The sequence below is a fragment of the Carlito syrichta genome, unplaced genomic scaffold, assembly GCF_000164805.1.
Source record: "Carlito syrichta isolate Samal-C Ts95f unplaced genomic scaffold, Tarsius_syrichta-2.0.1 Scaffold306837, whole genome shotgun sequence".
Taxonomy (NCBI): domain Eukaryota; kingdom Metazoa; phylum Chordata; class Mammalia; order Primates; family Tarsiidae; genus Carlito; species Carlito syrichta.
In genome coordinates this window covers 196605-223609 of record NW_007250933.1, presented here as the reverse complement: position 1 = coordinate 223609, position 27005 = coordinate 196605, and the positions used below count along the sequence as shown (strand labels likewise).

The window sequence follows — 27005 nt, the reverse complement described above, 5'->3', positions numbered from 1 at the left end:
CTACCACGCCCGGCTGATTTTTTGATTTATTGTAGAGATGAGGTCTCGCCAAGTTGCCCAGGCGGGTCTCGAACCCACGGCTCAGGCAATCCACTTACCTCAGCCTCCCAAAGCGCAGGATTACAGCTGAGCTACGGAGCCCAGCTCAAACACCATTCTTTTTTGTTTTTGTTTTTGAGTTGGAGTCTCACTCTGTCACCCAGACTGGAGTGCAGTGGCCGCTCCCGGCCACCGCAGCCTCAACCTGCTGGGCTCCGGCGATCCTTCCGCCTCAGCCTTCCAAGTAGCCGGAATTACAGACATGTGCTACCACGCCCGGCTGATTTTTTGGTTTATTGTAGAGATGAGGTCTCGCTGCCCAGGCGGGTCTCGAACCCGCGGGCTCAGGCAATCCACTCACCTCAGCCTCCCAAAGGCGCGGGATTACAGGCTGAGCCACCGAGCCCGGCTTATTTTACTTTTTTCACAGAAGGTAAAGGAAAACTTTATTACACATTGGAGGCAAACACTGGAGAGAAGACAGTGCAGGCTTTCGGGGTTCCCAAGGGGACATGCCTTTTTTTTTTAATGGATCCCATTTTACAGGTGAATGTGACACAACTAATGAATGGGAGGGCTGGAATTTAAAACCAGGCAGTTTGACTTTAAAGCCCGTGCTCCTACTTAACCTCTAAGCAATACTGATTCTCAGAGAGGGCCTGGCACATAATCGTAGGCCGTCGATACATGTTTCGTCAAATTGCCTGCACTTTCTAGCCTGATTCTAGTGGAATGTATGACCCATTAAGGTGAGGATGCTTGCTAGTTTTGTTCACTGTTGAATGAATGAAACGTTTAAAGGCACAGAGGGAGTTACTTTCTTCAGATTCCTCCGATATTTATCTTTCTTTCTGAGTGATCGCTGGCACCACTGTTAAATTAAGGAGAAAAGGTTAGAGTGGCTAAGGCTGGTATCACGACTCTGAGAGGGTTGGCCTTCTACCAAAGGCCGAGTTGAGCACGAACGCAGGAAACTCGCTTTTAGTTCCAGCATCACTTTATTCTCGACACGGGGAATTCTGTGAGTAGCCTAACTTCTGCTTCGAGAACGTTAAAGACATCAACTTGGCAGAAGTCTAGCTGATAGATTGAGCCGGAGAATCAGAGGGCGGGCCACTGGCACGAGGAAACTTTCGGGACCTGCCACGCATGCGCTCCGCCACCGAGGACTCGGCAACTACGCCTGCGTGAACTGGCGGCCCGGCCCTCCCTGGTCACGTGTCGGGGGACCGCGGCGTGGCGGCGGCCGCGGCGGTAGCGACGGCGGGCCGTAGGGCGGTCGGGACGTTTCCGGTTCCGGTGTAACGTTCGGGCTCCGTCTCAGGGGCTGAAGTTTGTGAGGTGAGTAGTGGCCCCGGGCCCAGGGAGGGTATCTGCGGTCCGCGCGCTGGTGGCCGGGTTCAGCCCGCGGAGGAGACCGCGGTGGGAGGGCTCGGAGGGTGGGGGGAAGGAGTCGGAGAGAGAAGTCCACGGTCCTGGGGGAGAAGGGGTGGGAATGAGGTTGCTGGGAGGAAAAGGGCGGGGGCGGGAAGGGGACAGGATCGGGAGACCAGCTCCTAGGTGAGGAGTTAGGGTAGACAAGGTGGGGTGGCGGGTCTGTCGGAGAGACCGAGAGAGTGAAAATGGAAGGATGGGGGCTTCGGGGGAAACTCGAGTTGTAGCACAGCGATAGGGAATGGCTTCGGAAGAGCGGATCTGCTGGCTGCCCATTCAGGGGACATCATTCTACTCCGGCTTGCTCTCCTTCCGCGCTGGTTCCCCTCCGTCACGCAGTTCTTGTTGAACATCTGGTTAGTGATAGAGCTACTTGCCGTTGGAAACTTTTTTTGCCTCCTGACTGTGTAGTTTGCACATCGTCTTATGCAGGATTGGGCTGAACTTGGATACTCATAATGCACCTCACTCATTTATTGCTTTGGTTTTTCAAATTGCTTGCGCTCTCTAGCCTGTGATTCGCTTCTAGTGGGATGTAAGACTCGCTTAGGGGCAAATTCTTGTCAGTTTTGTTCACTGCTGTATGTATATCCACAGCACCCACTACACTGCTTGACATTAAGTCGTTAATGTTTATTGAATGAATTAAGTAAACTATAAATATGGCAGTTGTACTCATTTGGTAAGATGAGTAAACTGAGGTTCAGGGGAATTAGTTAACTTGTGCCAGGGCTTGAGAATGGTGGGGCTCAGTGTCCCACTTTTTTCCACTATATGTTGCTTTTGAACAATCTGTGTTTAATATGTGGAAATTGACAGACTATACAGCTGTCATAGAATTATTAACTTAACTTGTCACTGAGGCATTAAAATCTTTCAATCTTAGTTTTGTGACTTTAACTACCAGCTTCATTTGGATATACCAAAATTCAGTCTACTGTTTGGAAACAGATCTTTCAGAGAGTAAATGTAGAAGTTAATCAAACTGTATCTTGTAGGAGAAAAGATGTCTTAAAACATCTTGAAAGATTGATTCTCAGGTTATATCCTGATGAGTGGCACTGCTAAAAATACCTTAGCTTGGAAATTGAGGTCAGAACAGTTTATTGACTGCCTTTTAGGCACTATGGAGAATATCAGAAATAAAATTTCTGTTCATGAGGAGTTTTGAGATTTAGAGAGGAGATCAAAATGTAAACATAAGCAATGAAGATTTGTTGTGGGAAGTCCTTTATGATAGTATTTCTCTGCTGAGCTACAAAGTAGAATAGAGGTGAAAAGGGAGAGAGAACATCCAAAATGAGTGTCTTCCTTTCTGAGGATTTCCAAGCTGGAGGATCATCAAGTCAGCTAACAGAGACACCTGAAAAACGATAGAGAAGCCGGGCTCGGTGGCTCAGCCTGTAATCCCATGCCTTTGGGAGGCTGAGGTGAGTGGATTGCCTGAGCCCACGGGTTCAAGACCTGCCTGGGCAGGCGAGACCTCATCTCTACTATAAATCAAAAAAATTAGCCGGGCATGGTAGTGTGCACCTGTAGTTCCAGCTACTTGAAAGGCTGAGGCAGAAGGATCACCGGAGTCCAGCAGGTCGAGGCTGTGGTGGCCAGGAGCGGCCACTGCACTCCAGTCTACGCGACAGTGAGACTTCAACTCAAAAAAAAAACAACAACAAAAAAAACATGATAGAGAATTGGCTGTTTGCATAGTTCCCACTGGGATAAATATGACTACAGAGAAATGTGGCAGAACATTCTTAAGGTTTATGAGTTTTAATATAGGATAACTGACCTGGATAAACCCTCTTACTTGCATCCCTTAAAAGAAGGGAAACCCATAGGTCAGGGCTGGATGAGGGAATGCCTGCCTGGAAGTAGGAGGAATAGAAAAGCTGGCCTTTGGGTGGGATTTTTTTTTTTTTTTTTGAGTTGAAGTCTCACTCTGTCCCCCAGACTGGAGTGCAGTGGCCGCTCCCGGCCACCGCAGCCTCAATCTGCTGGGCTCCGGCGATCCTTCCGCTCAGCCTTCCAAGTAACTGGAACTACAGGCGTGTGCTACCACACCTGGCTAATTTTTTTGATTTATTGTAGAGTTGAGGTCTCAGCCAAGTTGCCTAGGCGGATCTTAAACCGTGGGCTCAGGCAATTCACTCACCTCGGCCTCCCAAAGCACGGGATTACAGGCTGAGCCACCGAGCACAGCCTGGGTGGGAATTTTAAGTCTTATTTTAATGTTATTATGTTTGCAAATCCTATCTGATATGACAGGATGAAGAAAGAAGCTAGAATTCATTTCTCAGCCTAGGTTAAAGCCAAGAATTTGTTTATGCCACAGATTTCATTGATCCCTGATACTTACTAAGTTAGGGTTAAAAGTCAAATGGGGGCCAGGCTCAGTGGCTCATGCCTATAATCCCAGCACTTTGGAAAACTGAGGTGAGAGGATTGCCTGAGCTCACAAGTTCGAGACCAGCCCGGGCAACTTGGCAAGACCTCATCTCTATAATAATCAAATATCTCTATAATAATAAAAAAATTAGCTGGGCGTGGTGGCGCGTGCCTGTAGTTCCAGCTACTTGGAAGGCTAAGGTGGAAAGATCATCTGAGTTCAGCAGGTTGAGGCTGCGGTGGCCATGAGCAAGCCACTGCACTCCAGCCTGGGCGACAGTGAAACTCTAACTCAAAAAAAAAAAAAAAGGTAAAATGGAGTGTATTTCTTTCTGCTTTGACGGATGGTTCTTGGGGAAAGTATTTTCTTCAAATGAAGTGATAGGACTTGCCTAGGATTGGTGGGCGGGGGGCATTCCTGATGTACTAATCGTTGCCCTTGATCACTTTAGTCTTTTCCTGTTCTCTTTTCTGATTTCTTTTTAGGTGTCATAGTGAGTCCCATTTGAGCAATTGTTCTCCTTTTCCTGAAAAATGGCACTGTCTAAGAGGGAACTGGATGAACTGAAACCATGGATAGAGAAGACAGTAAAGAGAGTGCTGGGTTTTTCAGAGCCCACAGTGGTCACAGCGGCATTGAACTGTGTTGGGAAGGGCATGGACAAGAAGAAGGCAGCTGGTATGTACCTTTCTGGATCTTTTGACTTAACATGTAGGCTGATCCCAAAACACTGCTATAAACTTGCCCAAAATTCTTTCTTTGGGAGCATCTAAAAAATGGATAGGCCATGTTTTATTTTTCCTTGTATTATATTGAAAATAAACCAGGCCGGGCTCGGTGGCTCAGCCTGTAATCCCAGCACTTTGGGAGGCTGAGGCAAGTGGATTGATTGCCTGAGCCCGTGGGTTTGAGGCCCACCCAGGCAACTTGGCGAGACCTCATCTCTACAATAAATCAAAAATTAGCTGGGCGTGGTAGCGCGCACCTGTAGTTATGGCTACTTGGAAGGCTGAGGCGGAAGGATCACCGGAGGCCAGCAGGTCAAGGCTGCGGTGGCTGTGAGTGTGCCACTGCACTCCAGCCTGGGCAACAGAGTGAGAATCCAACTCAAAAAAAAAAAAGAAGAAGAAAACTAAATAGCTAATTTTGTTCTTATTGCTTATTTTTAGGTTATTTGTGGCTTACTTTGAATGTCAGGCTGACTCCCATTGACTACCATACTTACTGAGTCACTCACATTAGGTTTACTTAGGAAATATACTAAAGTCAGATAGGCATATTCAGATTCAGACTAACCTCACAACATATACAAGTCTTTGTGAGTCGGGCTCGGTGACTCAGCCTGTAATCCCGTGCTTTGGGAAACTGAGGTGAGTGGATTGCCTGAGCCCACGGGTTCGAGACCCGCCTGGGCAACTTGGTGAGACCTCGTCTCTACAATAAATCAAAATGAGCTGGGTGTGGTAGCGTGCGCATGTAGTTCCAGCTACTTGGAAGGCTGAGGGGGAAGGATCGCAGGAGCCCAGCAGGTCGAGGCTGCGGTGGCTGGGAGCGGCCACTGCACTCCAGTCTGGGTGACAGAGTGAGACTCCAACTCAAAAAAAAAAAAAAAAAAGAAGTCTTTGTGAAATAAATGAAAAGGCTTGAGGGAGGTAGATTTTGTTAATGGTATTCTCCTACAGCTTGCTATTTGGGAAAGGTTAGGGTTATTCACCCTAAACTACATAATTTTTTTGAGTCAGGGTCTTACTCTGTTGTCTAGGCTTGAGTGCAGTGGCGCCATCACAACTCACTATAGCCTCCCGCACCTGGGCTCAAGCGATTCTCTTGAATAGTTGGGGCTACTGGTGTGTGCCACCACACCTGGCTAATTTTTTAAATTTTTAAAATTTTTTGTAGGTCTCGCTATGTTGCCCAGGCTGGTCTTGAACTCCTACGTTCAAATGGTCCTCCTCCCTCCGCCTCCCAAAGTGCTGGGATTACAGGCATATACTGCCGTGCTTGGCCGTCATCCTAAACTTAATGGGAAGTCTAAACATTACTTTGGCTCTGTTACTGCCTACTTCCAAAAAATTATAACTGTATTTTTACCTCACAAGGCAAGATCATTCAACGTAAGAGCATAGGAATCCTACAAAGAACTAACAAAAACATTACCTCCCTTCTGGGTATAAACTTTCAGTGTTGGTGCTTGTTATATGCCTAATGTTGCACTATGTACTCTTACTTTTTCAATCTTACCACCTCTTTTTTCCTGTCAGACCATCTGAAACCTTTTCTTGATGATTCTACTCTCCGATTTGTGGACAAATTATTTGAGGCTGTGGAGGAAGGCCGAAGCTCTAGACATTCCAAGTCTAGCAGTGACAGGAGCAGAAAACGAGAGCTAAAGGTAGGTTACAGTTACTGTCCAATGTGCTTGGGAGTGTTTTGAATGGTAACAAAGTTGCTGAGCTTAACTGGCTCACACTTTGATGTCCACTATTTGAATACCAAATGTTCAAGAGAGGTACTTAGACATTAAAGTAGAGGAGGTGAACTTTTATTATCACCATCTTATGAGACTGAACTACCTAAGTTCATGGGTTATTATAGTCTAAAAAAAATAATTGGTAACTTTGTCTTTTGTCACATACAGTCAGGAGTTTTGGTTCTCATGGTTCCCTATATCTCCTTTCTCCCCCCTTACTACTGCTTATAAACTGATTGCTCTAAGGTTTTATGCTTTGATTTATTTGAAGCCTAAATAATCTGCTTCAGAATGTGGCTTTACTGCTATCTGAGCTGTAGACCTCATTGCTGCTCCTTTATCGAGGTTTCTCTTCAAAGCACTTGTAGATAGAATACCAAAAAACAACTAACCTATTATATTCTTGAGAGCCTGTCATTCATTACATAGCGAATTGGTGATCATCTGGCCCCATGAGTGAAATACGTAAATGGGCTGCTGGTACTTCCTTAACTACTACACTTCTTATTCTGTAGTTGCTGATTGGTCATGACCTTTTTTACTACCAGGAATGTCAAGTAGCCTGTCTATCTTGTTTCCTTCTATCTCTTTAAAAAAATAATTTCTGTAGCTCCCATGAAATCTTCCAAAGTACTTTGATACCTTGGCTAGCCTATTTTCCTGAGACACAAAGAGTGAATAAGCAATGTCTGCTTGGTCCCCCTGAGCAGGCTATGGAACTAAGAAAAGTGGAGAATTGTGTGCCCTTTGTGTTAAGAGCATTGGAGGGTGACCAGAGGAGTAAGAGATAGCCCTTGCCTTAAAAGAATTTGCAATTTGCCAGGCATATACCTGTAATTCCAGCTACTTGGGACACTGAGGTGGGAGACTGAGGTGGGATCATCACTTGAGACTAGGAGTTCAAGACCAGCTTGGACAACATAGTGAGACTTTTCTCAAATAAAGAATTTGCAGTTTGAAAGAGGCAAGGTGTGCAACAAACTACAGTAGCAGTTTCATGTAAATTTTAGGGTTGGCTATAGGATAATAGACTTATGTCGAATTTTGTTGTATTTATGGGGTAATGATTGACCCATAGTATACACAGATCTGTACAGTGAAGATTGTATTATGGTAGGGGATGCTGTACTTATACCGTAAGTGCTTAGGGCATGCTGTGAATGAAGAGACTACATTGGGTGGGATTAATAAAAATGGTTTCTTGAAGGAGGTATCTAGATAGCCTTGGGATACGGGTCCCATTTTTGGTCCATTCAAGTCCCCACTCCACACAATATATTATGGGAGAGTCCTTTTTCTTGAACTGTAGGAGTTCCAGGAAGCGCTCGCCCCTGGCCGAGGATATGCCCTTGCAAAACACGAGCCCTCCTAGTGAAGAGGGGATGTCACCCAAAGCCTACCACCGGTGTGTACATTTGCTTTTTCCCATTGTCCCTTCCAGTTGGCCACTCTCGGTCCTGTTAAATTCACCTTGCAAATTAGTCGACATATTTGAGTTCCCATTGTTTGATGAGAACAAAGTGTTAATGGGGAATACTGAAGAAGAAAGAGAAAGCCCCTGTCCTGGAAGAGCTTAGCCTCTGATTGGGAGAAGATACTGACAATGAAATACCTAACACTTGGCAAACAGAATCTCAACAGTGTAATTTAACCTAGTATGAACCAAGCTCTTACAGGCTAAGAGACTATCAAACAAAAGTTTGATCAGAGTGGGGTAAGGTTACAATGAGGAAAACTTCCTGGAGGAGGTGAGTTCTAGGCAGGATTTGGAACAGGGGTTATGGCAAGGTTGAGGGAGATCATTGTAAATATGGGCAGTAGCATTTGCAAAGGCCTTGAGATGGGAGCCTTTATAAGAACACGGGGATGAAATTTGCTTGTCTGGAGTAGGAGAATGCTGAAGTTGGGTGAGATGGTCCACTTGGTGGAGTCTAGAAAACCCTGCTTCTAGCAAGTAGCTATTTGCAAGGTTGTGTCATATTCCCCTGGGAAAAGTCACAAAATGCTGGTAGGGGTTAGGGTGATTCTTTCCTTATCCCCATGGGGAGGGATACAATTCTTCTTTCATCTTGGGTTCCCTTAGGAGGTGTTTGGTGATGACTCTGAGATCTCCAAGGAATCATCAGGAGTAAAGAAGCGTCGGATACCCCGTTTTGAGGAGGTGGAAGAAGAGCCAGAGGTGATTCCTGGGCCTCCATCAGAGAGCCCTGGGATGCTAACTAAGCTCCAGGTTAGTAATTAGGGCCTGGAAGCAAAGTGATTTTGAGAGTTGAAGAAGCAAAGCGTTCATGGGTCCTTATTTTTTGTGACCTTGATTTGAATTAGCTTTTAGCATTTAGGAAAATTGTATTTCTTGCTTCACGTTTCAGCATTCTTTCATTTAACCAGGAGTATTCTAGTTAGAGTATTGAAATTGCATGTACTGAGCATTTAGCAAGCAAGGTGTGTTACATACATTATTTACTCAGTTATATACTTAGTTGGATCACTGAAAAACTTCAATGAAGTGATCAGAACTCAGCTTGATGGCAGAGAATTTCCAAACATAATGCAAAGAAGATATAATCCACTTATAAATTATTTCAAGTTGACTTTGTATTTTTTTTTAACAGGAAGTATCTCTTTTTGTTTTTGAATTGGCATCTTACTGTGTCACCTAGGCTGAAGTACAGCCACCATACCCAGCTAGTATGTATGTTTTTTAAATGGGCGCTGTTGGCTGGGCACAGTGGCTCACGCCTTTGGGAAGCCGAGGTAGGATGATTGAGCCCAGTATGGGTAACATAGCAAGACCCCATCTCTAAAAACATGTGCCTGTAGTACCAGCTGCTTAGGAGGCTGAGGTGGAAGGATTGTTCAAGCCCAGGAAATCGAGGCTGCAGTGATCTGCGATCATGTCACTATACCCCAGCCTGGGTGACAGGGTGAAATCCTGCCTTAAAAAAAAGAGCACTAGCTGGACTCGGTGGCTCAGCCTGTAATCCCACGCTTTGGGAGGCTGAAGTGAGTGGATTGCCTGAGCCCGTGGGTTCGAGATCCACCTAGGCAACTTGGTGAGACCTCTCATCTCTACAATAAATAAAAAAAAAATTAGCCAAGCATGGTAGCGCGTGCCTATAATTCCAGCTACTCAGAAGGCTGAGGCGGAAGGATCGCTGGAGCCCAGTGGGTTGAGGCTGCAGTGGCCAGGAGCAGTCACTGCACTCCAGTCTGGGTGACAGAGTGAGACTCCAACTCAAAAAAAAAAAAAAAAAGGCACTATTAGCCGGACTCGGTGGCTCAGCCTGTAATCCTGGCGCTTTGGGAGACTGAGGAGAGTGGATTGCCTGAGCCTGCGGGTTCGAGACCCACCTGGGCAACTTGGTGAGACCTCACTTCTACAAATAAATTAAAAATCAGCCGGGCATGGTAGCGTGCGCCTGTAGTTCCAGCTACTTGGAAGGCTGAGGCGGAAGGATTGCTGGAACCCAGCAGGTCGAGGCTATGGTGGCCTGGAGCATGCCACTGCACTCCAATCTGGGCAACAGAGTGAGACTCCAACTCAAAAAAAAAGCACTGTTAAACAATTTTGATACTACATAAGCAATAAATACTTCTTGTACCATTTAAAATTGGGGGAGCTATGCATGGTGGCTCATGCCTGTAATCCCACCACTTTGGGATGTGGAGGCAAGAGTATTTCCTGAGCCTAGGAGTTTGAGACCAGCTTGGGCAACTTGGTGAGACCTTGTCTCTACAATAAATTTAAAAAATTAGTCTGACATGGTAGTGCACATTTGTAGTTGCAGCTACATGAAAGGCTGAGGGGTGGAAGGATTGCCTGACCCTAGCAGGTCAAGGCTGCATGAGCATTTCACTGCACTCTAGCCTGAATGACAGAGTGAGACTCCAACTCAAAGAAAATAAATAAATAAAATTGAGGGAAGGGATTGGAATATATAAATACATCTGGATGGATAAATAAATACATTTACATATATATACGATATTTCTGGAGGGAAAGAAACTGGTATGGGGATGGAAAATTCACAATATAATCTCTTGTAATTTTTTTGAATTTTGAACTATATAAATATATCATCCACTCAAAAAAAAATGTTAAAGACATGTTAAAAATTGTCATGAAACACCTTGAGAGAAGGTCTTTTTTGCGAAATGTGAGAGGACTTATTGACTGTCATTCTGAACTTCTTTAGGACAGAAGGGGTTTGTAGCAATAGAGAGCAGGTCTTTGCACTGTTGCCTCTGATTTCCCAAACTAGGAATTAAGTATTATTTGTGCAGTTTATGTTCCATTTGCATGCATTATTTAAATGCACAATAGACTTATAACATAGGTACTATTTTTCCCCACTTTTAGACATTTGGAAGGTTTAGAGATTAAGTGTCTTATACAAAGTAACACAGGCCTTAAGTGGCAGGGTTGAAATTTAAACTCAGGTTTCTCTGATTCCAGAGTCAATCACCAAGTTGTGTTACTGCTTAACGTGTCGATTCTGCCTTGGGAAGATAGACTGAAAAATTCCAGTGCTAACTTACCTTTACTACATATTTTAGCCTATGGTGCAGACAGAATATGGTGGAGTCATTCAGAAAATTCTGATTCTCTAGACCTGAAAGCTCTTTGGGTTTAGAAACCCTATACAGGAGAAGTAAAAGGAGAAATTCACAGGTTTTAATTTTTTCCCCCTGGAGAGCAGATCAAACAGATGATGGAGGCAGCAACACGGCAAATTGAAGAGAGGAAAAAGCAGCTGAGCTTCATTAGTCCCCCCGCTCCTCAGGTACTATGCCCAGGCCCCTCTGAGAAGGAGAATCTCTAGCACAGAGTTTCTTGCTATCCACTCTAATGAGAGACCAGAAGGTGACTGCATGTCCCATTCCGTAGTCATCTACCTCCATCCACCATGGGGGGGTGTGTGTGTTTGCCTGTCTTGGTCTCTCTGACTTCTTTTTCTCTGTCTCATAGCCAAAGACTCCTTCTTCTTCCCAACCAGAGCGACTCCCAATTGGCAACACCATTCAGCCCTCCCAGGCTGCCACTTTCATGAATGATGCCATTGAGAAGGCAAGGAAAGCAGCTGAACTACAAGCTCGAATCCAAGCCCAGCTGGCACTGAAGCCAGGACTGATTGGCAATGCCAACATGGTGGGCCTGGCTAATCTCCATGCCATGGGCATTGCTCCACCGTGAGTATTGATTTCATGTAATACCTTGTTATTTCTGAAGTTTAAGAAGTTGTAAATCTTTGAATGTTATTAATTCTTTTTTTACAAAGAACCTAACGTGATCAATAAAAAACCATTGAATTTGTTTTCTTAGCTTCCTTGTTGCAGGGCTTAATACCTTCTTTTTGGAATTGGTGTCACTGAGATTAAGATTATTCATCTAATATTAGAGCTAGGAATAGAACCAGATCTCCTGGTTTCTAACTCAGAACTTTATCCGTTAAACCACATTGAATGAGACTAGATCTGAGGGTTCTCTATAACTGGTCAGAGCTGATAGACTTTATTTTTAGCACCTAGTATTGGTTCAACATCCCATGACTGACTCAAGAATTCAGGGGTTAAAAAAGATAGGACGAGCCGGGCTCGGTGGCTCAACCTGTAATCCCGTGCTTTGGGAGGCTGAGGTGAGTGGATTGCCTGAGCCCACGGGTTCGAGATCCGCCTGGGCAAGTTGGCGAGACCTCATCTCTACAATTTAAAAAAAAAAATCAAAAAAAAAATTAGCCAGGTGTGGTAGCGCACGCCTGTAGTTCCAGCTACTTGGAAGGCTGAGGCGGAAGGATTACCAGAGCCCAGCAGGTTGAGGCTGCAGTGGCCGGGAGCGGCCACTGCACTCCAGTCTGGGCGACAGAGTGAGACTCCAACTCAAAAATAAATAAATAAATAAAAAAGATAGGACTACAGATTCTTGTCAGTATAATTTATACATTCATTTAATTGTACCCTATATTCAAATGTGCAATTTGATGTTTTTAATCAAGGTGTTATCATTCACTGATGAGATTGTGTTCCCTAGAAGTATTTTGCCTACTTGTCTTTGGTAGGTTTTGATTTGTTTTATTTTGTTTTTTGTTTGGCTTAATGTTTCATACAGGATTTCTTTCTTTTCAGGAAGGTGGAGTTAAAAGATCAAACTAAACCCACACCACTCATCCTAGATGAGCAAGGACGCACTGTAGATGCAACAGGCAAGGAGATTGAGCTGACACACCGCATGCCTACTCTGAAGGCCAATATTCGTGCTGTCAAGAGGGAACAGTTCAAGCAACAACTAAAAGAAAAGCCATCAGAAGACATGGAGTCCAATACCTTTTTTGACCCTCGTGTCTCAATTGCCCCTTCCCAACGCCAGAGACGTACTTTTAAATTCCATGACAAGGGCAAATTTGAGAAGATTGCTCAACGATTACGGACAAAGGTATCTGCCTTAGACTATAACCCACAAGCTAGAAGAAGTTTGGGCTGAGGCGGAAGGATTGCTGGAGCCCAGCAGGTCGAGGCTGTGGTAGCCGGGAGCGGCCACTACACTCCAGTCTGGGCGATAAAGTGAGACTCCAACTCAAAAAAAAAAAAAAAAAAAAAAAAGTTTGGAAGCTCACAGAAAGGAAAATACTGTCAACTCAGTTCTCTGTATTTTAAGAAATTAGATAAATAGGTCATTTAAAACAATACTTTTTAAAGTACTGTATTTTTTTCCTGTAATACAAGATTTTTAGCTGATTTTGCTTCCTGATTACTTACTTTCTACTTACATGAAAATAAATTGAGTTTGAAAATTCTCTGCATATAACTGACAATGGAGGAAAACAATTCAAAACTCTCTGGGTGACAGGAAAGTCACCTGGTGCTAAAATTTAACTGTAGATAACCTACACACCTGAAAATTGACTGTGTATTCAATGACTTTGCCTTCTTTTTTCCTCCCAAAGTGTGATTTTTACTGCATGTTTGCTGTGGGTAGAGAGAGGGATGAAGATGAGATGTATGTAAAGGAACTAAATAAAGGATAAAACCAAGCAACATGACTCTTTTCTAAGATATCAAACGTTAGGAACGTGTTGCATTTAGGTTAAGGTGCTCAACAAAGGAGTGTTTTAAAGTTTAGATTCTACTACTTTCCTGTTTTCTGTTTCTAACTTATCTTCCTGTTTTGGTTTATCTTATTTTTAGGCTCAACTAGAGAAGCTGCAAGCAGAGATCTCACAGGCAGCTCGAAAAACAGGCATCCATGCTTCAACTAGACTTGCCCTCATTGCTCCTAAAAAGGAGTTAAAAGAGGGAGATATCCCTGAAATTGAGTGGTGGGACTCCTATATCATCCCCAATGGCTTTGATCTGTGAGTTTGTTAGTTAATACCTTTAAATAAGGTATTAATAGTTTTAATGGGGGGAGAGATGGTACTTAACACATTAAATAAAATTCAGAAATCTAAGGGAAATAGGCAACTGTACACAAGAACATATATTTGGTTTTTTTGTTTGTTTATTTGAGTCGGAGTCTCACTCTGTCGCCCAGACTGGAGTGCAGTGGCCCCTCCTGGCCACCGCAGCCTCGACCTGCTGGGCTCCGGCGATCCTTCTGCTTCAGCCTTCCAAGTAGCCGGAATTATAGGCATGTGCTACCACGCCTGGCTGATTTTTTGATTTATTGTAGAGATGAGGTCTCGCTGCCCAGGCGGGTCTCGAACCCCACGGGCTCAGGCAATCCACTCACCTCAGCCTCCCAAAGGCGCAGGATTACAGGCTGAGCCACCGAGCCCGACTTGGCTCATATATTTGTAAATGATAAATCATGGGTTCTTTTTAGCTTTTTGGGTTAATGTCTGAGAATCAGGAACACAGTCTACAAAAGCAAAATCTGTCTATAAATCTATTTGCTTTGTTTCACACTGTTGTATGTTTTTAGCATTATTTTTCTTAATTACATTCTTTTTGCTACATGTATAGGTGCTTACATTTCCTTTTTTTGAGTTGGAGTCTCATGTATAGGAGTTTTAGGTGTGCAGTGACACGCTCCTGACCACTGCAGCCTCAACTTGCTGGGCTCTGGCGATCCTTCCACCTCAGCCTTCCAGGTAGCTGAAACTACAGGCGTGCGCTACCACACCTGGCTAATTTTTGATTTATTGTAGAGATGAGGTCTCGCCAAGTTGCCCAGGTGGGTCTCAAACCCGCGGGCTCAGGCAATCCACTCACCTCAGCCTCCCAAAGCATGGGATTAAAGGCTTAGCCACCGAGCCCGGCTCCTTTTTTTTTTTTTAATTGGAGTCTCACTCTGTTGCCCAGGCTGGAATTCAGGGGCATGCTCACAGCCAACGCACCCTTGACCTGCTTGGTTCAGGCGATCCTTCTGCCTCAGTCATTTGAGGTAGCTGGAACTACAGGCGTGCACTACCACACCCTGCTAAGTTTTCTGATTTATTGTAGAGATGAGGTCTTGCCAAGTTGCTCAGGCTGGTCTCAAAGCCCTGGGCTCAGGCATTTCTCTCGCCTCGGCCTCCCAAAGTGCTGGGATTACAGGCTTCAGCCACCACATCCACGGTGTTTATGTTTACATTTCTTAAAGATCCAATTGTAATACAGCAAGGATTATAAGTTGATGGGAGAGATACTAGAAAATAAAGTACCTTGGACACCTTTGGACAGCTTTAACTATATTTGCTCCATCATTCTGATAAATGCCTTCGGGAGAGTGTATCTCAGTCTTTCCTTGCCCTTTTTTTATCAGCCACTGTCCCAAGCACTTACTGTGTTACTGATGAGAGAATATGGTGTCTATCAGGTGTGTTAGGATAGAAAAAAGGTTAAGAACTACTGATATGGTGAGTGTATTCAGCCTTAGTGGGACTTAATTTTCTTATCATGAAAATAATGTGTAATTTAACTACATATTATAGATATATAAATGCTAAAAAGTGCTAGAACCTATTATAGAGAGCGGATTTTTTTTTTTTGAATTGGAGTCTCACTTTGTCATCCAGACTGTAGTGCAGTAGCATAATAAGGGCTACCGCAGCCTCAACCTGCTGGACTCAGACAATCCTTCCACCTCAGCCTTCCAAGTAACTGGGATGTGCCATCACACCTGGCTAATTATTTTTTATTTATTATAGAGCTAATGTTTCACCATGTTGCCCAGACTAGTCTTGAACTCCTGGACTCAGGCAGTTCTCCTGCCTCAACCTCCCAAAGTGCTGGGATTATAGGCATGAGCCACTACACTTGACAAGAATGAATTTTTGTTTTTATTATTTATTTTTTTAAGATGAGAAAATATAGTTTATTTAGAAAGTAAATTAGAGCCAGGTGTAGTGACTCATGCCTGTAATCCTAGCACTTTGGGAGGCAGAGGTGAGGGGATTGCCTGAACTCAAGGATTCTAGACCAGCTTGGGCAACTTAGTAAGACCTCGTATCTACAGTAAATCAAAAAATTAGTTGGCTGTGGTGGTGCATGCCTCTGGTTCCAGCTACTTGGAAGACTGAGGTAGAAGGATCACCGAAGTCCAGCAGGTCGAGGCTATGGTGGCTGTGAGCATGCCACTGCACTCCAACCTGGGCAACAGAGTGAGACTCTAACTCAAAAAGTAAAAAGTAGGTTAAAGAGAGAGAGAGAAAGAAGATTCACCTCCCCAAGTAGGGGAGGGGCCAAAGCTTAGGTAAACATGACCCAGCCAGAGTTCAAAGAGCCACATGGCCAGACCAGAACCTAACAAAAGCAGTGGTAAAGAATGGATTTTTAGATTGTGTTTCTTAGACTCTTTTGAAATCATCTCTACCCACATATCCTGTTTTCTCTTCTTCCTCCAATTTTAGTACAGAGGAACATCCCAAAAGAGAAGATTATTTTGGAATCACAAATCTTGTTGAACATCCAGCCCAGCTCAATCCTCCAGGTAATGGATATACTGCTCAATCCAGACTCCAGAGCGGCGTTCTCTCTCTTTTTTCAATTGGAGTCTCACTCTTGTCACCCAGGCTGTTGTGCAGTGGCATGCTCACAGCCACTGCAACCTGGACCTGCTGGGTTCAGGTGATCCTTCCGCCTCAGCCTTCCAAGTAGCTGGAAATACGGGCACGCGCTACCACGCCTGGCTAATTTTTGATTTATTGTAAAGATGAGGTCTCGCCAAATTGCCTGGGCGGGTCTCGAACTCGCAGGCTCAGGCAGTCCACTCACCTCGGCCTCCCAAAGTGCTGGGATTATAGGCTGAACCACCGAGCTGGGGCTAGTAGCTTTCTTTAATAAAGTTTTATGCAGTGCAGGACATACTGTCCAACACCAGAGCCCCTATTCATGTGTGATTCTTTTTTTTTTTAAATTCAATTTCTTCCCTGACAATTAATAGCTATTTTGTGTTTTGACCAATGAAGATACATTTTAAATATATATTCCTATGCTTAGAATTTCTTGAAGCTTCTTTAAGCTTGCGATTCCCTGGTTTTTTCCAGGAAACAGCACTCAATTCACTCTTCCACAGAATGGTATGTTGTCATGGCATCCACAGTTAAATTAAAATCCAAGAGCAGGCCAGGCTCGGTGGCTCAGCCTGTAGTCCTGCACTTTGGGAGGCTGAAGTGAGTGGATTGCCTGAGCCTGCGGGTTCGAGACCCGCCCGGGCAACTTGGCGAGACCTCATCTCTACAATAAATCAAAAATTAGTCGGGCGTGGTAGCACGTACCTGTAGTTCCAGCTACTTGGAAGGCTGAGGTGGAAGTATCGCCGGAGCCCAGCAGGTCGAGGCTGCGGTGGCCGGGAGCAGCCACTGCACTCCAGTCTGGGCGACTGAGTGAGACTCCAACTCAAAAAAATAAAAAAATTAAATGAAATCCAACAGCAAACCTCTCAGATTGGTGTGTTATTAGGTGATATATGCTCCAATACCTACTATGGGATTGTTAGTTTCCTAATGTGGGATCTGGAAACAAAGTTACTTCTCTAAGAAAAAATTGTAATTCAATGCCAAGGAAAGGATTTTAACAATGTGGCAAAGGAATATAGGGAAACAATTTGTGTCCACTATAGGGATCAAGAGAAAAACTTTGCCTTTGTTCTTTGAAGCTTTACTGAAAAATTAACTCAAAAGAGGCAGACTAATTGGACAAAAGACATATAAATTTATATATGTGTTTGCATAGTTCATATGGCTAGTGGCCTCCATACTAAACAGTGCAGCTGTAGAGCATTGATGCCTAATCTACAGGTGGCTTCACTGATGTATATTACAAGTTGGGTTTTTGCCATAGTGCTAATTCCAACTTTAGTCTTGCATACTACTGCTATATTCTGCCCATCTATCTTCCTTGTCTCTCTTCCTTCTTTCCTTCCTTCCTTCCTTCCTTCCTTCCTTCCTTCCTTCCTTCCTTCCTTCCTTCCAGGCCTTACTCTGTCACCCAAGTTGGAGTGCAGTAGCATAGTCCTGGCTCACACAGCCTCGAACCCCTTGGCCCAATGCCTTCAGCATTCCTTTTTTCTTTTTGCAGCAAAAGTGTTGGATCATTCAAAAGAGATAGGTTTTAGTTGTGGCTATGTTTTTAACTAGCTGAATTGTCATGAATAATCACTTAGAATATTGAAAATTTTCTCATTTGTAGAGATAACTTTTTTTTTTTTTTTGAGTTGGAATCTCACTCTATCACCCAGACTGGAGTACAATGGTCGCTCCCGGCACCGCAACCTCGACCTGCTGGGCTCCAGTGATCCTTCTGCCTCAGCCTTCCAAGTAGCTAGAACCACAGACGTGCGCTACCACACCCGGCTAATTTTTGATTTATTGTAGAGTTGAGGTCTTGCCAAGTTGCCCGGGCGGGTCTTGAACCGGCAATCCACTCACCTCAGCCTCCCCAAGCGAGGGATTACAGGCTGAGCCACCGAGCCCGGCTTTAGAGATAATTATTAATGCCTTCTTCAAGCATTACATAGATCATAAAAGATTTTAATGCTCTTACCAGATAAACAGAGGAGATAATACCTCAATTGGTAAATTCACTTGACAGAATCTTCAATAAGTTTGTTTGTTTGTTTTTTGTGTTGGAGTCTCACTCCATTGCCCAAACTGGAGTGCAGTGGCCAAGTAGCTGGAACTACAGGTGCTCACTACCATTCCTGGGTAATTTTTGATTTATTGTGGAGACGGGGTCTTGCCAAGTTGCCTAGGCTGGTCTCGAACCCATGGGCGCAGGCAATCTACTTGCCTCGGCCTCCCAAAGTGCTGGGAGCCATCAAGCCTTTCCAATAAGTTTACTTTTATTAGTATTTACTTATTTTTTGTTAAGTCAGAGTCTCACTCTGGCGTCCAGGCGGGAGTGCAGTGGCATGAACCTGGCTACCGTAGCCTCATCCTGCTGTGACAGGTGATCCTTCTGCTTCAGCCTTCTAAGTAGTTGGGACTACGGGCCCAGCTAATTTATTTATTTATTTACTTATTTATTTTGAGACAGGGTCTCACCATGTTGCACAGGCTGGCCTCTTCTCACATCAGCCTCCCAGATTGTTAGGATTACAGGCATGAGCTGCCTCTCCAGTTTCAGTAGTTTAGAAAAGTAGATTGAGACCTTGAGATAATAGTCATTTAATTGTACTTAATTAGATTGTTTCTACTTAACTGTCATTGTGAATCATTAGAAGAATGTAGGGCTTTTGGTTTTTGTTTTAAAGGTTTGAGGCAGCAGACACTCTTGCTGTTGTCCTGCCTGTTGTGCCCTTCACAGCATATCTTTCCTTTAATAAATCTACTTTTATTAATTAAAAAAAAAAGGATTGAGTAAAAACTGCTTTGAGAACCCAGAGGGGTTTTCTCATTCCTTGTTACTTTATAATTTGTATTATCTAGTGATTTTTCAAATTGTATTCCATGGAAACATCGAGGTTCAGGAGCTGGGAGCTAAGTAGGATTCTAGACATCTCCCACCTACTTCAGATCCTTACCCAGAGCAGCTAGGGCAGTTCTAACTTTGTTTTCTACATTTGTCACATTTTATGTGATGATAGTATTTAACAGTTTACAGAACTACTTGGTTATTTTAGTGATATAGATACTTACCTACATCCCTTTACAATATTCTTATTGCTTTGGTGCACTCCCTTCTCTGCCTTACAGTTGATAATGACACACCAGTTACTCTGGGGGTATATCTTACCAAGAAGGAACAGAAGAAACTTCGGAGGCAAACAAGGAGGGAAGCACAGAAGGAACTACAAGAGAAAGTCAGGCTAGGCCTGATGCCTCCTCCAGAACCCAAAGGTACATATCTTAGTGTCTCCTGTGACTGAAAAGGATGACAAGTTTGTTTCTTTAATTCTGGAGGAACTTTAACATCTTCCTATACTTGCATGCTTTCTGTTTCTCAGAATCATTCATGAGTTCTTTTCTTCTTTTTCTAAGTTGCAATATCTTGGGTTTTTTGTTTCTTATTTTTTTAAATTTCGGAGACATTTATCTCCATTGGCCTCATTATGTTCGGTCTCATTATGATCGGTCTCATTATGTTACCCAGACTGGTCTTGAACTCCTGGACTCAAGTGATCCTCCCAAAGTGCTGGGATTACAGGCGTGAGCCAGTGTGCCTGACCAATCTTTTTTTTTTTTTTTTTTTTTTTGAGTCGGAGTCTCACTCCGTTGTCCAGGCTGGAGTGCAGTGGCACACTCATGGCCACACCAGCGTCAACCTGCTAGGCTCCGGCGATCCTTCTGCCTAAGACTTCCAAGTAGCCGGAACTACGGGTGCATGCTACCATGCCCAGCTAATTTTTGATTTATATTAGAGACAAGGTCTCACCATGTTACCCAGACTATCTCGAACCCACAGGCTCAGGCAGTCCTCTTGCCTCAGCCTCCCAAAGTGCTGGGATTATAGGCTTGAGCCACTGCATCCCAACTCAAGGCTTATTTTTATTTATTTTTTTGAGTCATAGTCTTACTCTTGCCGCCCACGCTGGAGTGCAGTGGCATGATCACAGCTCACTGCACCCTCAATCTCCTGGGCTCAGGCGATCTTCCTCAGCCTCCTGAGTAGCTGGGACTATAGGTGCTCACCACCATGCACAGCTAATTTTTTTTTCATAAAGACGAAGTTGTACTGTGTTGCCTAAATTGGTCTCAAATTCCTTGACTCAGTTAATCCTCCTGCCTTGGCCTCACAAAGTGCTAGGATTATAGACATGAGCCTCTGTGCCTGGCCCATTTAAGGCTTATTTTTAAGCATTACTGATCATAAACACTGATTTTCCTGGAAGAATACTGGTCTTACAATATATGAAGATAGTACCAGCATTTGTATAGACTTGTTATATTTTAATTTTTACAATGAAAATACAGTATAAAAACTTACCCTTTTGAAACTCAGAATGCTTGGCAAAAAAAAAAAAAAAAATCTCCAAAACTCACCCCCATAGTTACCATTCTCATTCAGTAATATTTTAAATGAGCATTGTTATAAATAGCACCTTTTGCTAGATACTGTGATCACTGTGAAAAATACCAAAGAAATTAAGTTGCACATCTTTCATAAATATTCTAATATGTGTATACCAGATCTTCAACTTAATTGTGTGAACTTCTGCAAATGCTGAGTTAATTGGGTGGGATCGTCAAGGCAGGAGTTTATTGGATATAGTGAGTTTTGGGCAGACATTTGAAATAGGTTATCAATATGAATTGGTAGAGAAGCAATAATAGGTTATCCCAGCTGGAGAAGTGACTTGGAAAATTGAATGCTGTCTTCTATCATTTGCAGTGAGAATTTCTAATTTGATGCGAGTATTAGGAACAGAAGCTGTTCAAGACCCCACGAAGGTAGAAGCCCATGTCAGAGCTCAGATGGCAAAAAGACAGAAGTAAGTGCCATGGGATTGGGTGGAAACCCAGGGCAAGTACCTTTCCCAAACTCTTCTGGGGGATCCATATTTGGAGGGAGGGGAGAGTCCTCCGTTGCTCTCTCTTTCCCTCAGCCCTGCCTCTGATCTTCAATGCCTTTCTCACTTGTGGATGTCCTTCCTGTCACGACAGAGCGCATGAAGAGGCCAACGCTGCCCGAAAACTTACAGCAGAACAGAGAAAGGTCAAGAAAATTAAAAAGCTTAAAGAAGACATTTCACAGGGGGTACACATATCTGTATATAGGTAGGTGTCCATACTGGGCCAACCTTCCCCTTAGAAATGCCAAAACATTTTTTAAGTGCCTGAGGTAGAATCATTGTAATCTAAAAGCATACCTAACGCTAGTTCCTACTGTTTTTTTTTTTTTGAAAAGGCAGGATTTATTGAGAGGACACAAAAGCTCCCACAGTGGGAGGGGACCCAAAGGGGTTGCCCCCCTGCTGTTTTTGTTGACCCTAGTGTGGATCAAGAGCTAGCAAATCTTTTACAGTGGTGCAGGTTTAAAACTTAGTTTATGGTTATTCAATTCTCCTATCTTAAATCTTCTTAATTAACCAGTTTTAATTCTGAAGAATGAACAAATATACTTGTTGAAACCAAGGTGTGAACTAAGGATTGTTTGTCCTTTGTGAATTATAAAGTGTCATCCTATTTATTTAGGAAGCATTTCAAATTTTTTTCCTTGGTAATCATATCCTTTTGTATTGCAGTAATCATTTTATCTTCACTCCAAAATGCATTTTATATGTTGTAAATATTTTTCTACCTTTGTGTTGATTTCATCTTTTCATTTTATTCTTTTTGTTGAGTACGTATCTATCTTGTTTTATTTAAAAAGTTGCTTGTTTCTATAACTAGTTTATTATGAAAGTGGTACATTATTACAAAAGTAGTAGGTGTTTATTAAGGTTAAAAAAAGTTATCTAACAATACAGAAGGGCACTTACTAAAAAAACCCCCCTCCTATTCTCTGATCCCTTAGAACCGCTCTATTTAGGTAGTTGCTATTAAGTTTTTCATGTGTCCTTCTAGAAAACTTTTGTGCATCTTAGTGACTACTTTACATTTTAAGGACCTAGAGGGCAAAAAAATGGGTGGACCTTTACATTGTCAAGAACAGTGAGCTTCTAAATATTTTTGGATGATAGTAAATCTTCTCCCTCATTCTTTGAGTACATTTTGGTTACTTGCTTTTGTCGAGTGTATGGTGCTAGATTTTGAAGAAATATGAGACAGTGGAAATATTTCTATACTCATCAGTCCTACTTTTTTAAGCATTCACATATTTGTTTACTCCAGAGGCCTTTGTTTTAGAGAGAAACCATTTTGGATTCATCTGTTTACTTGCCATTCCATTCAGGCAGCTACTGATGCTAAAATGGAAGACATAACTAAACTTTCCCTTCTCCAGAGTTCGAAATTTGGGCAACCCAGCCAAGAAGTTCAAGATTGAGGCCAATGCTGGGCAACTGTACCTGACAGGGGTGGTGGTACTGCACAAGGATGTCAACGTGGTAGTAGTGGAAGGGGGTGAGTTTGAAAAACTTGAGAGAGACTGTCCCCAGACAACTCTAAGCCTGGAATGATTACCATTGTGGGGAGAAGGGAGAAAAAGGCAGTATTTTAGCGCCATACCTGGTGTGGTATGCTGGGCTTCTGTTTGTTTATTGGAATAGAAGGCTTTAAGATATTGTTCCTGGGATTGCTTCAACTACCACATTAATGTCTGAGCATTAGATGAGCTCAGAGGTTCATTCTACCCCATTATCTTTCACAACTCTGGCAAAATTCTTCTTCTCTGTTTCCAGGCCCCAAAGCCCAGAAGAAATTTAAGCGTCTTATGCTGCATCGGATAAAATGGGATGAACAGACATCTAACACGAAGGGAGATGGTGAATGGGGGCTAGAGGGGATTAAGTGGGAGAGCTGTGGGAGGTGGGGATTGTGCATCTGTTTCTCTCATTTCCTCCCTGTGACACTCCTGTTAACACTAGTTAGTGTTCAGAAATTTTAGAAAGACACATCTCAGCATTTGGGGAGGCTGAGGCAAGAGGATTACTTGAGCCTAGGAGTTTGAAACCAGCCTGGGTACATAGCGAGGTCTCGTCCCTGCAAAAAATCAGCTAAGTGTGGTGGCACACACCTGTAGTCCCAGCTGCTCAGGAGGCTAAAGTGGAAGGGTCAGTTCAGACTGTGAGCCTACTATACATTTATGCAGTATTACTAGATGATCACATGTATGAGTGGTAAAGTTATTCTTCTGCCTGTCATTTAAGGCTTTTCTACCAGCTGGTTACACTGTCTTGGATCTAGGTACTGGTTACATGAGTATATTTAGCTTGTGAATATTCAGCAAGTTATTCATTCATTTATACAGTGTCTGTATTATACTGTTATTTGACATAGAGGTTTTTGTTTTGTTTTGTTTTGTTTGAGTCAGAGTCTCACTCTGTTGCCTAGGCTGGAGTGTAGTGGCATGCTCACAGCCATTGCAGCCTCGACCTGCTGGGCTCAGGCGATCCCTCCACTTCAGCCTTCCAAGTAGCTGGAACCACAGGCATGCACCACCATGCCTGGCTAATCTTTTTATTTATTGTAGACACGAGGTCTCACCATGTTGCCTAGGCTGGTCTCGAACCCATGGACTCAGGTAATCCTCTTGCCTCCACCTCCCAAAGTGCTGGGATTGCAGGTGTGAGCCACCGCACTCATCTGAAATAATGGTTTTTTTTAGTGATTGAAGGCAAAAAGATTTTTGGATCCAAAAACTCTGCTTTGATTTTAAAAAAGAATTTATCTTTTGCCCAACTTTATCTTATATAGAAGATGCCTCTTGACTTATGATTGGTTACATCCCAATAAACCCATCACAAGTTGAAAATATTGTAAGTAACCGGGCTCGGTGGCTCAGCCTGTAATCCTGCACCTTCGGGAGGCTGAGGTGAGTGGATTGCCTGAGCCCACGGGTTCGAAACCTGCCTGGGCAGTGAGACCTCATCTCTACAATAAATCAAAAAATCAACCGGGTGTGGTAGCGCACGCCTGTAATTCCGGCTACTCGGAAGGCTGAGGCGGAAGGATCGCCGGAGCCCAGCAGGTCGAGGCTGCGGTGGCCGGAAGTGGCCACTGCACTCCAGTCTGGGCGACAGAGTAAGACTCCAACTCAAAAAAAAAAATATTGTAAGTCAAATGCATTAAATATACCTAACCTATAGGACATCATAACTTAGCCTAACCTACCTTAAACATGCTCAGAACACTTACATTAGCCTACAGTTGAGTAAAATCATGTAACACAAAGTCTACTTTATAATAAAGTGTTGAATATCTCATGTGAGAGTATTTTACCACATACTGCTAGCTTGGGAAAAGAAAAATTTGAAGTATATTTTTTACTGAATGCATACCACTTTGACACCATCCTAAAGTCAAGAAATCAGGAATTGAATCACCAGACTGTCTGTGTTTGAAATATTCCTGGCCATCATACTTTTATTAGCGCTCATTTTTCTCATCTTTGAAGACCCAGATTAACATTTAAAATCAGCAGAGAGCCTGACATGTCTTATCTTTACTTACCTTTGGCCCTCCTATACTTTTTATTCTCAGAATACTTAAAGTATACTTTTGTACTGTAATTGACCTACATCTTATTTTATTTTGTATGTGTTCCTAAGATGTTTTAATTTGGTGTATCTTCCCCCTTCCTACATTAGACTAAAAGTTCCTTCAGAGCCCTCTATCATGTTGACATCTAATGCCTGGCTCCTAAAGTGCCTAGGACAAGTCTTTATTGTTGACTGTGTCTTTTATTTTCTTCCCAGTACCTGGTGCAGTTCTTGAAACATAGTAGGTGTTCTGTAAATGCTTATTGATTTAATATAGAACTTCCAGTCTAATTTGAGGGAAAATAGTAAAAGAATAGAAACCTGGCTGGGCATGGTGACTCATGCCTGTAATCCCAGCACTTTGGGAGGCTAAAGTGAGAGGATTGCCTGACCCACGTGTTCAAGACCAGCCTAGGCAACTTGGCAAGACCTTATCTCTACAATAAATCAAAAACTTAGCTAGGCTTGGTGGTGTGTGTGTGTAGTTCCAGCTACTTGGAAGACTGAGACGGAAGGATTACCTGAGCCCAGCAGGTCAAGGCTCCGGTGCCCGTGAGTGTGCCACTGCACTCCACCCTGGGTGATAGAGTGAGACTCCAACTCAAAAAAAAAAAAAAAAAAAATACAAACCATTTTCTTCCAGTGGGAAGGGGTAACCATATTTTGTAGAACTTGGGTAAACTTGAATGCTGTTTGTTTAGAACCTGTATTTGTGATCCCTAGTCTGTGTCTAGAACAAAATTTAGCTATATTGTCTCTTCCAGATGATGAAGAATCTGATGAGGAAGCTGTGAAGAAAACCAACAAATGTGTACTAGTCTGGGAGGTAGGTGATCCTTTGTAATACATTGTAGCAGAATTTTAGTTAATTCCTGATTGTTTGTATACTATTCTAGTGGAACAATGGAATGATTAAAAACTAAATATGAATTATCTTTTAATTCAAGTTTCCTTTTGGAATTCATTTTTAAATGATTGGCAGTTAATTCTTCCTGATTATATTTATAATATAAGTATATATTTAGATTAATATTTAGTATATGTTGTCTGGGGAAGTGTGTGGAAAATACTGGGGACAGGAATATACATTCTATACTAAAAATTATTTACATTGACTGGGCACTGTGGCTCAAGCCTGTAATCCCAGTATTTTGGGAGGCTGAGGCAAAAGGATTGCCTGAGCTCAGGGATTTGAGACCAGCTTGGGCAACTTGGTGAGACCTCATCTCTACAATAAATAAATAAATAATAAGCTGGATGTGGTAACATGCGCCTGTAGTTCCAGCTACTTTAAAGGCTGAGGCGGAAGGATCACCTCAGGTAGAGACTGCAGTGGCCCTGAGTTTGCCACTGCACTCCAGCCTGGAAAACAGAATGAGACTCCAACTAAAAAAAAAAAAAAATATTGACCAGGCGCGGTGGCTCAAGCTATAATCCCAGCACTTCAGGTGGCCGAGGCGAGAGGATTGTCTGAGCCTGAGGGTTCAAGACCAACCTGGGCAACTTGGCAAGACCTCATCTCTACAATAAATCAAGAAAAATTAGCCAGGTGTGGTAGCACACACCTGTAGTTCTGGCTACTTGGAAGGCTGAGGCAGGATTGCCTGAACCCAGCAGGTCGAGGCTGCAGTGACCGGGAGCGTGTCCAGCCTGGGCAACAGAGTAAGATTACAACTCAAAAAAAAAATTATTAGCTGGGCTAATCCCAGCACTTTGGGAGGCCGAGACGAGTGGGTTCGAGACCTGCCCGTACAACTTGGCAAGACCTTGTCTCTACAATAAATCAAAAACTAGCCGGCCATGGTAGCGCGTGCCTGTAGTTCCAGCTACTTGGAAGGCTGAGGCGGAAGGATCGCCGGAGCCCAGCGGGTCAAGGCTGCGGTGGCCGGGAGAGTGCCACTGCACTCCAGTCTGGATGACAGAGTGAGACTCCAACTCAAAAAAAAAATTATTTACTTCATGGTCATCAATAGGAATGAGACTTGAAAAGACAGGAATAAGCCGGGTTTAATGGCTCAGCCTGTAATCCCGCGCCTTTGGGAGACCGAGGTGAGTGAATTGCCTGAGCCTGCAGGTTCAAGACCCGCCTGGGCAACTTGGCGAGACCTCATCTCTACAATTAATCAAAAAATTAGCCGGGCATGGTAGCGCGCACCTGTAGTTCCAGCTACTTGGAA

General features: G+C 43.4%; 1 protein-coding gene across 5 annotated transcripts in view; it reads left to right on the top strand.

Annotated features, from left to right (window-relative positions):
* The first annotated feature begins 1255 nt into the window (after positions 1-1255).
* Positions 1256-27005, top strand: part of PRPF3 (pre-mRNA processing factor 3) — a 28745-nt gene continuing 2995 nt past the window's right edge. Inside the window, exons 1-16 of one of the 5 annotated variants that reach the window (XM_008063425.2) lie at positions 1256-1380; positions 4345-4537; positions 6121-6251; positions 7639-7734; positions 8413-8559; positions 11030-11113; positions 11299-11519; positions 12453-12759; positions 13512-13678; positions 16157-16236; positions 19442-19585; positions 21078-21177; positions 21350-21463; positions 22632-22750; positions 23029-23112; positions 25593-25654. In XM_008063425.2, the coding sequence (XP_008061616.1) occupies positions 8542-8559; positions 11030-11113; positions 11299-11519; positions 12453-12759; positions 13512-13678; positions 16157-16236; positions 19442-19585; positions 21078-21177; positions 21350-21463; positions 22632-22750; positions 23029-23112; positions 25593-25654 (1500 nt within the window). In that variant the 5' untranslated portion in view covers positions 1256-1380; positions 4345-4537; positions 6121-6251; positions 7639-7734; positions 8413-8541. Of the gene's footprint in view, positions 1381-4344; positions 4538-6120; positions 6252-7638; positions 7735-8412; positions 8560-11029; positions 11114-11298; positions 11520-12452; positions 12760-13511; positions 13679-16156; positions 16237-19441; positions 19586-21077; positions 21178-21349; positions 21464-22631; positions 22751-23028; positions 23123-25592; positions 25655-27005 lie in introns of all 5 variants that reach the window. The other 4 variants (XR_002482274.1, XM_008063424.2, XM_021715204.1 and 1 more) reach the window with 4 other exon arrangements.